The 17,194-nt window shown below is 37.6% G+C and overlaps 1 protein-coding gene across 3 annotated transcripts in view; it reads left to right on the top strand.

Moving 5' to 3' along the window:
• Positions 1 to 17,194, top strand: part of phtf1 (putative homeodomain transcription factor 1) — a 39,951-nt gene that overhangs the window by 7,763 nt on the left and 14,994 nt on the right. For 2 of the 3 annotated variants that reach the window (XM_081603680.1, XM_008400752.3), the window contains exons 2-3: positions 2,618 to 2,668; positions 12,210 to 12,288. In XM_081603680.1, the coding sequence (XP_081459806.1) occupies positions 12,244 to 12,288 (45 nt within the window). In that variant the 5' untranslated portion in view covers positions 2,618 to 2,668; positions 12,210 to 12,243. The remainder of the gene's footprint in view (positions 1 to 2,617; positions 2,669 to 12,209; positions 12,289 to 17,194) is intronic. The other variant, XM_081603679.1, reaches the window with a different exon arrangement.

Raw genomic sequence — 17,194 nt, 5'->3', positions numbered from 1 at the left:
TGCAATAAAGCCGAGTCCATGCCTTTAATGCTTGGTTTCTGGAAAAAAATAATCGTCGCATTTAGCAAATTTTCCTTGACGGTTTTCTGCTTAGCTATGTGTTTGAGTCTAATTTGGCTGTGAGAGGCATAAATCGGCTGTTAAGTCTGTCACACCCAACGTTATCGCAACTCTAAGATCTAATTACAAATCTGTCAGGATGAAAGACTTTTTTCTGCAGCAATCCATAACCCCACAAAGTAAACTCGATATAAGCAGATCAAGTGTCATTTTGATCAAAAGCGATGACTGTGGAGAAAAACAGGAAAATAAGTACTTTAGTTTTCTTTCAGGAGCAAGTTCTGGCAATGACATTCCTATTTATATTTTCCTTTCAGGCACACCACACGCACCACAAATATTTCGAAGCATAGAACTGGCTGCAATACAAAGGAACTGTGCTCTGATGTTAAATTAAGAGAGTCTACATCTTCTTTTTAATCCAGTTTTGTATGTTAATGGATAATAATTTAGATTTCACATGGTAAAAATCAAGGCTTACTGAATACAACCAAAGTTTATACGATATCTTTGCTTCTACATTTTTTTCTCTCTATAATCAACTATGTCTTCATTTAGGGGTTTGGATATTTGTTACTCAGATTTAGGGATATTTGCAATCCTGATTTTGTGTGGCTGGTTAAAGAAAAAATTCCTGAATTCATTCATTGACTAAAAGTCATCACATTTGCTGTTTTTCTTTGGGTTAATGTTCATCACACTTTATTTTGAAATGCATTTCAACGTTAATGTAAGAACAAACAAAGTTCTGACCCCAGATTAAACATTGCATCCAGTCAATGAGTCTTGAAGTCGCTTCTTGCATGTTTTGCCCTTACAGTTTATATGAAGCTGCAGTGATTGAGTAAGCAGAGCAGCTGTGGACAGAAGCACCTAAATTTTAGATGCAAAAAAGGACATTTTTAAATGTCCCTTTTTTTTTCTTTTTTTTTTTTCCCCGTTTTGACATCTGAAAAACTCCCTGGAGGTGTTATTTGTTTTCTAAGACTGGTATGCAAATTAAGTTTAAATGAGTTGAGCTTGCAAATGTGGAAGCATTTAATGGACATAGTCTCTGTTTTCAGCCGTGCTAAATATTTTACCTACTGTAGGTTAACTGGAGCTCTTCCTGTTGAGGACTTGTGGGGTTTCTCTTGGTAGCAGTGAGCTAATAGCTACTAATGCTATAATTTGTTTGGCCTGCAAATAAAAGGCAGCCTTTATTTGCTCGCATGGTCCTGAAAAGCAGACAAACTTCTGCAAGTAATCAGTGCAAAGCTGTTTTTACCAATGGCTTGGTTGATGCAAACCAGCCAATTTATTAATTCCCGTATGACGGGGAGACGTTGCATAACTCTGATGCTCTCTCTGAAGTGAGTCAGTGTTTCTTCACTTCTGTCGCCAACTTGCACCACTTAAGGAACTACATTTATAGCCTCAGTTTTTACCAGCTTCAGTGGTTTAGTTTAAGTCATTTTGGGTGAGTGTAAAGTTGACAACAAACATGAAGAATAAGGAATAGTAAACTCCTGTTGTTCACCCACTTCAAAATGAGACACTTTAGTTATTAAAAAGCAGAATATTTATTATTCCTATTGATTGGTTTTATAGAGTGACACAAGTAGGACAAGTTAGTTAATTATTTGGCTCATTTGTTTAGGTTGAGCTCAGCCTAATGTGATTGTCCTCAGGAGCCGGTGTCCTGCAAATTCTCTGTGTATCATCTGTATCAAATAATTAGGACATTAGCTGGACTCTGTAGGACTTTACTGCACACTGAGGTGGGATTACACACAGCTGATTCATTCAGGTGTGTTGTACTATGAACTAAAAGCTGCAGGAGGCCGGATATTTCTGCCGTGCTCCAAAAATTTAACTCGGGTGTCCTTTCTTCGTGTTTTGTTCTTCCTTTTTTTTGCCTTTTCTTGCAAGTACTTTTACTTCTTTTTGTTCATTCTTCCTTTTGTCCTTCTTTCTTAATCCTTTCTTCTTTGTTTTATTCCTCCTGTCTTTCTTTTCTTGTGTCCTTCTTTCTATCCTTCATTTCCTTCCTTAAATGCTACCATCCTTCCTCTCTTGAGTTTTTCCCTTTCCTTCTTTAATTTCCTACTTCCTTCCTCTCTTGTGACTCTTTCCTTTTTCTTGTTCCTGTCCTTCCTTTTTTCTTTCTTTCTGCCTTATTTTTCTTGTTTTATGCAGTTTCCTTTTTTAAATCCCTTTCATTGTAGAAATATCAGCTAATAATTAATTATAAAAATTTTGTATCTCACATTTTTTAAAGTGAACATAAAGGATAAATAACTCTGGAATGTTGATATAAAAAAGTATGACTCTTTTACGTGGATAAATTTGCCAGAATTCTGGCTGGAAAAATGTCAAAGCTTTTCGTTACATGAGGAGTTTGACGGAAGAACTGGAGCTCTGTAATTATTCCCCATTATATATATTATTATTATGTAATCTTGTTTGTAAGGATCAGAAAAGCTTTATGCTCGTATTTACATATGTAGAACGTTGCTCCTGTAGGTTACCTCTTATGCCAAATATGGTCTACATTTTCTCTCCCTCTTCTGTGCAGATCTTTGGTCGTGAGGACAAATTGTCACTCAGCTACGAGGCCAGACCAGAGGTGAGTCCCGGTTCTTCCACAAACCCTTCAGACTGTTGTTGCTTTTCCGCTGCTGCATGTTTCAGCTGCTTCATCGGTTGCCATGAGCGTGTGAGCCGCCTACATGCACGCATACGTGTACAGAGCCTTTCTGCTTACACATCAACAACACTTTACGAAAACTGATGGAAACAGATGGAGGAATAAGAGTGTGATTTAGAAAACAAACTTCCTGTTTTGGGAGCGCACATAAGACGCAAACTCAGGGCTCTTATTTTTAGCACTTGTCTGCAAATGCTGGCCTACAGTCAGCAGCAGAAACCTTTTTTTAAGTTTCAGTTCATCTGCGGTTACTTGGTTCCTGCCCAGCAAACTGCAGCAGTCTAGTTTTACATGACCTTTCAGCACAGCTAGATGCTTTGCATTCTCTCTTGGTTATGCTATTGTTTACAATTTTTGCAGCTTGGTGAGGCATCCAAATGTCTCGGGAGAAATCAGGACTAATCACGGGAGGTTGCATTTCTCTAATCCCAATTGTCCTGCTTCGGTGAGTTTAAGACAAGCCTAATGTAAAAATCATGTCCTTGTGATGCAGCCACCGGTCGACTTCTTCCCCACTTTTACAAACGTAAAAGTGAATTGTTGGACCGTTTGGTGTAAGTTATGATGGTAGGAGAATCTTCTCGCTCGATGCAAACCAGGCCTTCATCATCTTGTTACTGATAAACACTCTTGAACCGATTACCAACCCTTTGACCTTTAATCGCCTCCTGGGCTGGAGTCTCGGGTTTCCTGTTGGCAGGCAACATACTAAATCGCTGTAACACACGTGCCTCCACCCAGCAGAGATGGAGGGGAGAAGCTAGTGTTGCACACCACGAGATCGCAGATTCATGAAGGATCTCTGCCTCTGAATTACCGCTGACATCAGTTTGTATTTATATCAAGCTGAATTCAAACATATGCCTTCTGAATCTCTGCTGTAGCTTTAATTTAAACAGCCACAGCAGGTTAGTGATGAAGGTTTTTGTGTCATTTAGTCATCTCATTTAGTCGCGAATGTTAAACAACTTTTCAATAAAGCAGAAAGAAACGGAACATTTTTTGTATCTAAATTTTAAAATATTAGTTGTTTTTTTTTAATTATTTTTAACCAAAGTTATTAAGAACCGTTGTTGATGGATCAAAGAGCCACTTGTGACTCCATAGCCTTTGGCTGCAGGCCCCTGGGATAGAGCAGTCAAGAAATATACAAACTAGGGTTGCTGTAAACAAATATTTTAGTAGTCAAGTAATCTATCAATTATTCTTACGATTAATCGAGTAATCGGATAAAAAATATTACAAAATAAAATACTGGTAAACCTTCCATAACACCAGTGTTGCTATCGGATATCGATATCAGTCCAATTTTTCATTTTTGAGCTTCCCTAACAGTTACTTTTTTGTAGTTTAGGCAATTAACCTGTAACAATAATAGATCACTTTCTAAGTTGACCAGAAGAAAAGTTATACAAATATCTGAAATTATATTCAATTTAATAATAAAGAGCCAGGTTCACAAATACACCTATAAATACTGTGTAAACTCCAGCTTTTAGTTCATGTATTCGTTTATGTATTCGTAAGATGGGAAATGTCGCCTGGAGTATGGGGCAGGCAAGTGAACGAACGTAAGATGGGGGTGGAGGGGAGGAAATGGACCAGGAGAAAGACGATCTTAAGTCCGGGGGCCGGTAGACCAGGGGACGAATGTAAGAACGGGGGTGGGAGAAACACGGAATATTTACTTACGGCACCTTTGTCCATCACACTCAGAAACTCATCTGAGTGTTGTTTGTTGAGACCGGGATGGCATGAAATTTATTGTAAAGCTGCACTTACACACTGTAAGCATCAACTACTCAGCCGTCCTCCATGTTCAGTCTGTCCTCTTTACCTGTATAAATACTTCCGCTATGCTCTTCCCGGCGTTCGCTCTGAACCAGCAGCTCCCGGAGGAGAAAGGCTGCCGTACTCCAGCCATCGCACCATTCATTTTAAGAATGTTTATTGGTCCCCCAAAAACCAATGAAAACCCGGGCATTATCATCAATCGATAAAATCCCCACAGGCCGAACTTAAAGATTGGACGTTATGCCGCTAACACTTAGCTTTCGTCAACAACTCAGAGGCGGAAGTCAGAGCTCCACGCAACGCAAATAATGTTCCAGCGGGAACACGGTGCGCTAAATAATAAAATATAAATTAACGAAGCTTCGTAGCAGGTACATTTTCCTCAAGGAATTTTAATAGTCGAGGTATTCGAATCACTCGAGGAATCGTTTCAGCCCTAAACGTATGACGTGGAAAGCTTACGCCACAGCAGCTCAGCATAGTTTTCTATGCTTCACTAAGATCAAGGTATGAGCAAAAATAAACAAGGGTACAAAACAAACCTTCAGACAAGTCGATTACAAAAATTAAGCAACACTGGATAATTTTTAATTATTATCAACCTATTTGATTGCATGTTACAGCATTTTAATCAGATTTAAGCCTCAACTTTGACTTGGCTGAAGCTGAATGTACACCAGTAAAATGTACACCAGTAAAGTCATTGATAGGTATGTGATAAACTGGACATAGTGCAAACTGATGAGAAAAGATTGAGAAGGTGAATCAGGTCATCTATAAAACAAACAAAAACAAAAACATGGCAGGTAATAGGCCTAACAAATTTTACTGGATGATAAATTGTCCCAAAAAATTTGATAATGCAATAATATTTTTGTTTTTAAGTAACATATTTATATTGACGTAGAAAGTTTTCCCTCTCAAAGTCTCATGCTCTTTAATTTTGCACAGAACACGTCACACTCATTTTAGATATTCAAAATATCTAAAATAAAACACAACAAACACTAAATATAAAAACTACACACAGGCAAAACCATAAATGAAATGGGTTATAAAGTCTCTGTAAACAACCTTTTTCTTTTTAGGAATATTAATTATCTGAAGCTGAATGGAAATTGTGAAGTAAATCTTAATTTACCACAAGATTGTTTATTGCGACGGTCAGGCTTAGCAAATTAATAGCGTTTTTACTAATTATGTAATAATACTTTGTCACCACTTTCGTTGTGACAGTTCAAGCATTTATGAAAGAATGTGTTGCTTTCAGGAGGTAAGTTATAATATGCCAAAGGTGAAATAACTTGTCAAGTTCCCTCGCTACTCAATATTAAGGCTACTCATAGTAGGCTGTGAGCCAGGCCTCTTCGTCCAACATTAGTGCCGGACCTCTCCTGGAAGAATGGTCAGATATTCCCATAAACACACTTTGAAATGTGAAGCATTTCGTTGATGTACGGAGCTGTTGCAGCTGCAGAGGGTAGGGCAATGTCATTTTGCATTAAGGTAAGAAAGAAATTAGAAGTTGTATAAAACAAATTCCCCGTAGTGACACATGGCTTCCACATACACACCCATTTTCACCCAAGCACACTCACCACACCCACTCTTCATAGCTCTGAATTAGCTACGGTGAATTCATTTTAGTCCTTGATTGGTGGAAAATCCCAATGTTTGAGAGTCCAGCGAGGTGTTTGTTTTTGTGCACGCAAACAGCCCAGTGGAAAGCAACCAGCTCTCCGTGGCTTATTTGTTTTTTCATTTTTAGTAATTATTCATACTCTAGCTCTGGACACATACCGGCTGCTTGCGTGCGTTCAGACACTCATGCCATGAGCACAATAACCCTCATTTAAACCATGGCCTACTTAGCGCAGACTGTCCGACTTGACTGCTCTCTCTGTAAATAGGTCAGTTCAGGCAGACTGCCGGTCAGACAGATTTGGCAAGATTCAAGGCTGCAGGCTGTGTGAACATGGATATGGAAAATCTTCTCTAAGAGCTGTTTTTGGAATAACAGCTCTTAGAGAAGCTGATTTTTGTTGCATCAATGCCTAAAGTTGGATCATAAAGTAAATCACTTCTTGAATTTGTGCGATTTCCCTCTAGTGACTATCTTAGGATAATAAGTGTTTTTGTGTCAGTTCTTTAAGCTGCGTTTCATGATTATCCTTCAGGATAACCCTCATATATTTTGGAAAACAATGTTTTAACAAACATGTTTCTTTGTCGCAGGGGTAATTACCCCTCATCACACACTTAGGCTGATGTTTGAAGCTGCAGTAGGCAATAATGAGCATCTCTGGGATTGTTTTTGTCCAACAATGTGTGTAGAATCTCAGTGAAGATGAAAATAGGATTTAAAGGCTTTAAATAAAGAGGCTCTCGCTGTTTTTCCTATCACTGTTTCTGCATGAGGAAGATTTGTGGTCAGAGAGTTGCCAGTCTGAGAGTTTGTGTCATACTCCAGTAATGGTGGGGTGTTGCTCCTTTGGGTTTGTTTACATGGTTGTACTTTATTGCAACTGCTTCCTGAATACCTCATGGTGATGTGTGTTTTTGGAGGGGATTTTCTTGCAATCCTGCTGTCGGACAATATTTTTTTTAACTTGTAAGGTTGTAAAAGACTTGAAGGTAATTATAATTTACCCTGCAGCGAAACAATAATTAATATAAATAGAATTTTTTCCAACTTTTAAAACTGTTTTACGAAGGTCTGAGCAGTTTATATATTAAAGATTTAAACTACTGATGGTTAATTTACCACATAATTATAGATTCATAATCGGGAACCGACTAAAGCATCATCATCCTGCTCCATGTAGTGAACACGTATCTGTGTGTCTGCACTTTGTCAGCTGTTAGACTTGATAGCAAGTGGTTTTCATCTTTCCTACATCATCACTTTTCTTCTTCAAACCCCCCAAAAACACTAAGATTTTACTAAATGGAGCTACACACTAAACACCTTGACGAGATTCTGCTTCAAAATGTGTGTAGCCGTTCCTTAACTACTATCAGTTTGCTAAAAGAAATAAGCTTTAAAACAATAAATATTGCGTCTAGACATTTTCTAGGCATTTCTCATCTGTTTTTATGTATCCAATTAGCTAGAAAAGAGAAAACCTTAGATTAGATAAACTGGCTGTTCATTAAAAATTCATCACCTACCACTTGAAGGATTGCTTTCAAGTTACTATTATGTCCGATGTTGAATACTAAATGGATGATTATCTAAAAATTTGAATTATTTCCAACTCTTTACATCCACTTTTATCTAGGCCTCCACTGATACTGAAACGGCTCCAACTAGTTTCTGATTTGTGCCCTGATTTTTCCAAATTATTTCTATAAACATTAACAAAACCACTTTAATGTGCTTAACTATGTATTAATGTTGGATGTTAGGATTTTTAACTAAAACAATGCTCATAATCTTGTAATTTTTTAAATTAATTTGATACTATCAGAGGATTTTGTCATATGTTCTGTTTTGTTTTATTCTGTTTGTGATGGACCAGTTGATTAAATATCAGATGAAGCCAGAATAACTGAGCAATTGTTGTTTATTTGATTCATATAATCACATTTTCTTTCAGTAGTTTAGCAGTTTATTGAAAATTATGTTAAGTCATCACCTGTCAAAATGGCAACAAAATAATTTCTGTCAACTTGGTTCTTGTTTTTCTACAATATCCCAGTTTTGGGATAATAAATCTCTTTCATTTGGCGTCGATTTGCATCAGAATCATGCATATAAGTAAATGTTAGGAGTGACAGATAAAGGCAGTTCTAGCTGTTAGAGAGTGAGAGAGAGAGAGAGAGACTTCCTTCCTGTTTCCAATAACGTCTGAGCGACTTACAGCATGTATACTTACAGACACTGACACCTCCCCTGCAGCTTTTTATGCATGCATATGTACAGAAACGTTTAAACCGTATGCATGGTCAGACTCCTGAGAGCATTTCCAACAGTTTCTCCTCTTCCTGCTCTTTAGTTTTAACTTCTCACACATAGGGCTGTCGTGATAAACGATAAATCAATTAATCGCACGATAAATTAGACCTATCGATCTCATTTTAATTATCGGCTTCCTGCCTTTTTTTCTTTCTGTTGATGACACTGAATGAAAAAAGGCTCAGCTCCGGTGCTCTCCACTAACCCTCCCTTCCTCATTTCCTTAGTGTAATGTCCAGCTCACACTACACGACCTGTCACATTCAGCGTTAAAGCTCCCAGTCGGGGAAAACCCCTGATTTAGATCAGAGCGGCCAGGACGATCTACCGTAACACACCACACACTACAGGATGATCGGTTACGAAATCACCAGCGAGAATCATAGATCGGCTAACGATCTAAGATTGTCATAAGGGGAAAATATGGGCAAAAAATCGTGTAGTATGAACTATTGCATTAGGTAGTCTGATGTGCCCGTCTTCTCTATTTAAATCTAGTGATTACTGAAGGCCAATAGTACACAGACTTCATAATCTGCTCTCTTTGGGTTGAATGCAGTATTTATTGCCACTTTGACTTTATGTTGTTTAGTTTTTATTTAAGTACGTTTTATGTTAATCCATTTTATTTTAGTTTTTGGTTGTTTTATTTATTTAGTTTTAGTTCCAGTGTTATGTTCCAGTGTTATGTGTTCTTTTGAAAATAAAGTGTATCTATCTATGGCAGGAAATCGCATGCATTATTAGTCATTTCCATTAAATCGGTGTCAAAAGGTCTTGAAACAATATTATCGTTTATCGCAATAATTTTTTAGACAATCGTCCAGCAAAATTTGTTATCGTGACAGGCCTACTCACACATTTCTTACACTTGTTTAGCTTGTTTTCATACGTCAGGTGCTCACACTAGCATGCCTCTGAAGCAGTAACTTTATCACTGATATAAACGTGGCATGTTGTGGTTTGGTAGTTGAACGATACGCTGCGCTGGCATCAACTGATCTCTCTCATTTCTTTGAGCCACAAGCTGCAGATGGTCACCAAGCTGCCTCATGAGATAATCTTAAGGGTTTTTATTTTTAGCCCTTGAACGTGTTACCGCTTTTGGGCAGTGCCGCCCCTCAAAACGGGCAGCAAAATTGTTTAATACTGACAGAGAGGCACTCTGTAAAGTGTTGACTGTGGCGCTGCGCTGACGAGTTTTCACATTCAAAGCAGGGACGTCTTCACTTGAATATGTTGAAACCAAGAGTGCAGGTCTGAGAAAAGGAGCATAAGAGATGCCTTCGTTACTCTACAAACTTTTAATCGGACGGAAACTGGTTTTAAAAATAGTACTAATAGGAGAAGTGCAGTAAAAGAACAAATTTAGCTTTGCCTCTTGTTAACTACAATAATTTTGAAAATAACACAAATTATCTTAAAGTTAAAGAGTAAACTTTCCCTTCAGCCACTCTGCTTTCAGGGCCACCCTCTCACTCAGCAGGACAATACCACACTTACGTAACAGAATAATAAAGAAATTCAAAGAGTCTCAAAGGAAGAAGAGGAAGGAAGAGGGGTTAAGACGGGGTATGAAGGAAAGGATAGCGGCTAACCACAAAACCCTCTGAGTCTTATCTGAACAGCTGTTTAATAACCACATCTTCTGTTCATTTATTACCTCCATTGATGAGGGTAATAATACATTTTATTTATATAAAAGCGCTTTTCAAAAGCTCAGCAACAACAGAGCACTTGCTCCCCAGACAAAATCATAAATAAATAAAAAAGTTTCATGTCAAGCTGATTTAAAATGTCAAAGTTAATATTATGCAGGAGCAATGGAGGTCTTTTTGTTCTACATCAGTTTCTGTCTCCCTACTGTAATTGTCATCATGTAGCCATGCTAAAACTTTGGTTGTTAAGAACTGATGATCCGCATATTAATTTCTAGGTGGTCAGTCTTGAATATAAGGAAGATAAACCAGATTTGCTTACTTTATTTGGTGCTATGGAAGAAAATAGCTACAATGAATCTGAGATAACTTATGTTTCAACAACACGTTTATGTGTGTGTGTTTATATAGACGTGTGTTCATTAGCAATGTTAAAATAAACATTCAATTTACATTGAATGTTTTTTTTTTTTTATTACACCAGTTTCTGCATTTTTTGTGTGTCATCTTCAATGCAGTTTGATGAAGTCACAGTTAATCTATATTAAACACAGAAATATTTGTAAAAATAACTTAAGTGAAACTGAAGCCCTATTTGTTGTTTATCTATAAAATATGGAGATAGTCTCTGTGACATCACCTAGCTATTCAGAAACTAAATGTCAGTGATTTTGTTTGAGTTTCTGGTTTGACAACTACTTCTAGGTAAACCTTTGAACAGCATTCCGAGCTTCAGGTGACGCAGCAGATTTCCAACTTCACACTCCGACAAATAAGCATCAAATTACAAGAAAATGCAGTTTCTAAACATGCACACGTGAGATGTTGAGGAAGACTTTCAGTGTACTGATTTTAAACTTTCATCAAAATGAGGCAGAAAACTTTTTTTTTTAATTCTCGAAATTTTTATTAATATTTCTATATTTATACATTGGAAGAAGCTAATTATGTAATTGTTTCCTCATGTAATGTTTTATTTCTGCAGTTCATCACAGAGTCTCACCCTCTGAAGTTACTAGTGCAGCTTCTTTCACTGATAACTTTACCATGTCAGAAACTTTGTTAAATAAAACCAACATACATTCTTGAAAACTCAGTAGCTTTAAAATTTAGTAAAATCACATTAGTACTGTGATGTTATTCAGTAACCGATATTTTGTTGATATGCCAATAACTTTGTTTTTAAATATTGACTTACTGCATACAATTAGACTTGAAAAATGTCTTTGCTGATGTTGATTTTGTATAGATCTGTGAGCTAGAGTAGTAGGCTATCATTAGCATGTTCTTTGTTTTGATATGACTTATTGGTTATCTTGCCTGTAACATATTTTATTGTGCTTCTTCCTTCTCATGAGCAGACAGTGTGGAAAAACATTATTCTCTTATCAAATTGCACTTTTTTTTAACATTGTAACATTTACTGACTTGTGTTTCAGCTGCTTTCTGTGCAGCTGCTGATCACATGGGCAACAGCTGTACTTTCACTGTATTGTAAAAAGTCTGATTTGTTACATTGATAAAACGAGTGCAGTCTGTAGTGTTGTGTTGCCAGCTGTGCAGACATAAATAGGATGTGATATTTAAAAACTGGCTTCACAAATTGCAGGTGCGCAGAAAGTTACAGTCAACCTCCCGGTTGTTAAGTCAAAGAATTGAATGCTCAACAATTGGGATAAAAGCTTTTTTCTAGTTGTTATAGTTTTACATGTTTCCCAGTGAATTATAATTCTCCTTTGTAGTTTAAGAATTTTAGAAGAAACGTATTCTAAAATAAGTTTATTGTTTTTAGGCTCCACTAATGCCTGCTGCTGATCATGTAACATGCTTAGACATTTTGACCTTCGCTCAGAGAAAGATGGGAGTTGCTCCAAGAAAAATGTTTCAGTTTTATTTAGGACAGAAATACATGTGTGTTCTCCTCCCTCGCTCGTTTTTAGATCTCAAGACACACCTTCTCTCCAGGTGTAGATCTCAGCCGCCCTCTCTGCCTCCTCATTACATTGCCACTCACTCTGCTGTCTTCTTCTGTGTCTCTCTCTGGTTTCAGCCTAAGATGCCCTAGGCGGGAGAAGGAAATGTAAATGGCTTCCAAAGTAAAAGATGCTGTTGTTTGGTACCAGAAAAAGGTAAGAAACTTTGTTGTTTCAGACATGCTTTCTAATTTGAAAACAAGGTTTTCTTTTATTTTTATTTTTTTTGTTGGGATTTGTAATAATTCTGCAAAGACAGCACGGCAGATATTTAGATTTAAAGTATGAGGCAGAGAAAATGTGCTCTTGAAATCAGGTTTTGCTTCAAAAATGTGCAGAACATTTGATCTTTTTCCCAAAGCTGTGGTATCTTATTGCTGAAAAGTGTTAGCTTGACAAAATACTTTATTTTTTACCATAAACAATAAAGTTTACTACTGTTAAAGTTAGACAACACATTTTCGCAGAGATGGGTTGCTGCTGACTTTCCTGTCCCTTTTCCATCTGCACACATGCGGAAAGCCAAAACGTTTCGGGTCGTCCGGCTCCGTGTGTGCCAGGCCGGTGTTGTATGTCCTCTTCTTCCATGGTCTCGGATATCTGATCTTCTGCTGGACTCCTGCACCGTTCCTCCTGCACTCATCAGCTTACACTCTCATCTGCATCTCTTATCATTCCAGCCTCATTTATCTCTTCTTTGCTCTGCTTGTTTCTACTCTGAAACCTCTGCCTGCATCTTACATCCTTTCTCCTCTCTGAGGTCCTGTTTGCCTTTTAAACCATCCAAACAAAACATAACTCGAGTTATAGACTTTAATTAAAAGTTTGTACGCACCGTTTTCTCAAACACAGCTTTCTCCAAGCGGCGTTTTATAGCTTCTGTTTAAATTCGTCTTAATATAATTACAGCCAGAATTTAATTTAGCTCAACTACTAGATGAGAAATCCTAAATCATATTATACGTCTAGATTAAATGTCAGAAACTGGACAAAAACCAGACGGCATTCAGATCAAAGTTGATAACTCTCTCAGTGGATCTTGTTACATGAGTTTTGTGTCGAACTAAGCTTGTCTGGGCAGAAGCACCACCCAGATGACAGCCACTGACTCAGAGTGAATTAACCTTTTTAAGAAGCAGGCACACCTGTTGTCAGGGTGTTTATTTCGTAGATGTGTCACTCAGTTTAGTTGCTTGCCATCTTCCCCACCTTGAACACCAGAATAAAATGCAAACAAAAGTAATGTTTGTGGATCAAGGTAAGGCGTCGTAAATTTGGCTGCGATCAGCATGCTATTGGCAGTTGCTGGAAAGCAAAGATTGACTTTCAGTTAGCTATGTTGGCCAAGCAGAGAAACGGGATAAGTGAAGAGCTGAAGCCATTCCAGATGAATAAAAACTACCTTTAGGAGATTCCTAGGTGCTACGCAAGCCTCAACAGGTGGAAAAAGTTGCGTTATGGGATTATAAAAGTGATCTAGGCATTAGTATGAGATTAGCATGCCATAACATAAAAAAAAACACCTGTTTTAGAGTTTTGACACAAAGATTCAGAACAAAAATGAAACGTGAAACAAACAGGATTATGGACCTATTTCAGCGTGATGTCACGCCCCCACCTCCCTGCTGGAGGGCAAAAAGCTGCTCGCTGATGATGACTACCATTGGTTTTAGCTGTTGAGTTAAATCTTAAAGGTATGTCTGATATATAAAAGGAAAAGGACGCAGTGCTTTTCTACTACTTGTCAACAATACAACAACTAGATAACAAAGGTCAGTAAAAAGTTTTAAGAAGAAAATTGCAAGGGAGAGGGAAGTAGTTCAGTTATTCTTGCTTTGCTTTGACAACGGTAACATGTTGATGTGATGGAAATTTGGTTCAGTTCAAAATAAAACACTTAAACACCGACTCTGAATGCAAACTACACATCGAGACTAAAAACATAACACTGTAACGGACTGAATGTGTTGAGTGTTTTTTGTTTTTTTTTGGTGTTGAATCCTGAAGCGTAGTGGCGTCGCTGTCAGTAATGGCAACGTGTCTATGTGTAGCGCAGCTAACGGAGTGAGAAAAAAGTGGTTTTGAGTTGTTGTTCGTTTTATTTCTGCATTATTTCTTCATTTCCTGTGGTACGATGCACTAAATTAATACCTACTTCTCAGAACCAAGTTTCATTAACTGGATGAAACCTGCTTCTGCTGCAGCAGTGCGACTATAGACGGCATGTAGAAGAGTAGTATTTTTGCTCTCCAAAATTGTACGCATGTGCAAAATTTCCAGATGTAAACAATAACATGTAAGGGGTCCATAAGGTGTAGATGGAGACGCTTGGTTTGAGATATTTGGTGAGGGATTTTTGCCTCGTCAGCCAACATTAACGCAAAAAAGATGGGCAAAATATTTTGAATGAGTCACACATCAGATCTGTGATTTTCACTGAGAAAATGACATTAAAACCCGAGGATCTGCAGAGCACTAACTGGCTTTTGCAAGAAAAAAATTGTTTTTAAAAATCTTTTTATTTGCTTCATCTTCAAAATCCCTTTGACTTCATGATGGTTCTCTGTTGGCTGTTCATATTTTTGTTTGTGAAATAACATGGCACAGTATTGCATGGTGCATGGTGTTTGCTTTTATTGCATAAATATTGCCAGCAGTCTGGCTGCGCTAATCTGCCCCACTTAGGCATGTTTTGCCCGCACATGTTGTGGAAAATGCAGCAAGTATATTCTGCGGCACCTAATTTACACACACCAACCCAGAACAATTGAGGAAATCTAGCTCAGTGAATCATCCTGCAGAGCCTGCTTGACTGCTGAATTATTTAATTGAGCTCCTTTTTAACAAACTTCGTTGACATAAGTATCAAGTTATCTGTATTTTCCATTAGTTAGGCGTGTAAACTGGACGATCCATAACCTGGCATGTTGAGCTGAGCTATACAGACCACTCAGACGTATACGTTGGTCAATAATCTTAATAGTTTATTTCATATTTCAGACTGATTCTATCATCTGCAGCCTTGCAGCCTTCCAGCCTCTGTGTGCGCCACAGGCGATGAGTCACAGTGTATTTCTGACTCTGTCTGGACGCCTGCTGCAAATAGACTCAAATCGTTGCTATGTTGAGAGGCGTTTTTTCTCCAACTACAGAGCCGAGTTGGGCTCAGATCACAGCGACGGGTCATGCACTCTGAGTCTGCTGGGTGCCAGATAGCAGTATGTCTGTGCAGCCAAGCAGTGAAGCCTTTTTTCAGTTTATTTTGGAGATGAATTATCCTAATTGTGAGCATTTTGATTAGTAATATTTCCACAATTGCTATCGAAATAATCTGCTTTTGCTTTAGTTGTCTGGAGAGTTTAAAGTTTGAGGAGTGAAGTGAAGCCAAACAGCTTAGTTTTTCTGTCTGTGGACTAGAGTCGTGAATGCAAATGGATTTACATAAGTGCAAAGTGTTGGTGTGAAGATTCTCTCTGGATGCGCTGGGATGTTTGTGGAGGATGTTTATATTTAGACCAGAGGGAGCTTTTACACATCTAGTATCAAGCTTTCAGTCGTGGGTTCTGCTGTATTACACCAACACAGAGAGCCAATTCCTGACTGCTTTTAACTCCTCCACCCATGAAACATCCTTAAATATACAAGTGAAAATGGATAAGACTCCAAAAATTAGAAAATCATGTCAGATTGTCAGGTTTGCTTTTTGCACTTCAGCTTCTCTTCATTCTTCCTGTTTTATGATTTCTCAGGAAATCGTTTAGCAGTGAAAACAGAAACAAAACTATGATGCAGTTGTTTTCCATTTACATGCTTTGTCTCCAAAACAACTTTAGTAGTCACATTTCTTTCTTTTTAAAATGGAAATTAGTTTTTGGAGTTTAATAATAAAAACCTGTGTCTGTTTAATTATATTTTAATCACTTTATGCTTTATTTTGGCTCCAAACACAAAAGCAATTAAGAAACGATCAATTTTACGTAACATGACAAGTATAATCAGCAAAAGGCATTTGTAATCTAAGAAATAAACCTTGAGGTTTTTAATGGCTGACTTATTGACAGTGGGAGGTGTGAAGACTGGAAGGAAGCAGGAAGGAGAGGTCATCCACATGGCATTGAAGCTTTTGTTGTTCATGACGGGAATGTTGATTTTGACCTTTTATTTTTTTTATGATTCATTCAGCTGCAGAAAACCTGTTTGGCAACTCTCATCGTTTGTTTTACTTTCCATATAAGAGCAAGGAATGTTTTCTTTTTCCTTATATCCAAGCAATATGAGTTAGAGTGTATTAAATGTTTATACGAACTGTTTTTAGATAAACAGCTAAAAGGTCTGACAATTTATTTATATAGTAAAACTATGTCGACTAAAGTGCTGTACAATTCAATGAAATAAAGCAAAATCTGTTGGTATTTACAGTGTTTTAACTGTATATACCAACAGAGGTGCGTAAGAGACTGTTTTTTGTACTTTTTAAAATAATGTATCATGATTTACCTTTTGATTTAATTAACTTGGGTTAGGGATACGTTTAAGTTGTCCATTAAACATGGACGATTTCTGTAGATTTCAAAACCACAATAACAAACGAACCTTTTTTCTGAAATGAGTTACAATCTTCAGAAAAGAAAATAAGTGAATCATAGTAAAAACGAAGCATGTCTGTGCTGAAAAAAATGCGAGTTTAATGATTCCTCTACCTGATGTTCGATCGTTCTTGTGCACAAAATAAATATTTAAACTTTATCGTTAGACATCGATGATCGGCTTGTTTTAAACACAGCTGGCAATTTTGCTTAACTTTTTCTGTTTGTTCATACAAGCGCTTATTTTTCAGTAAACCTGTTCCTGCGCATCGCAGAGACAGCTGTTATGCAACTCTCTCTCTCTGCCCTCCAACTGGTGTCATAACGCCGCCAGCCGTGCTGCAGCAGCGCCTTGTCGTCCTTCTTTCACTTTCAGCAGATGTTTTGCCTCTCAAATCACTGAAGCCTGGGATTTATCTTCTTTGAATCTTCGTAAATCCTTTGTTTGACTTGGTCAGGGCTAAAATATTCAACTT

This window comes from Poecilia reticulata, chromosome 23, assembly GCF_904066995.2.
Source record: "Poecilia reticulata chromosome 23, P_reticulata-male-v2, whole genome shotgun sequence".
NCBI classification, from domain to species: domain Eukaryota; kingdom Metazoa; phylum Chordata; class Actinopteri; order Cyprinodontiformes; family Poeciliidae; genus Poecilia; species Poecilia reticulata.
This window is presented reverse-complemented; position numbering and strand designations above follow the sequence as displayed.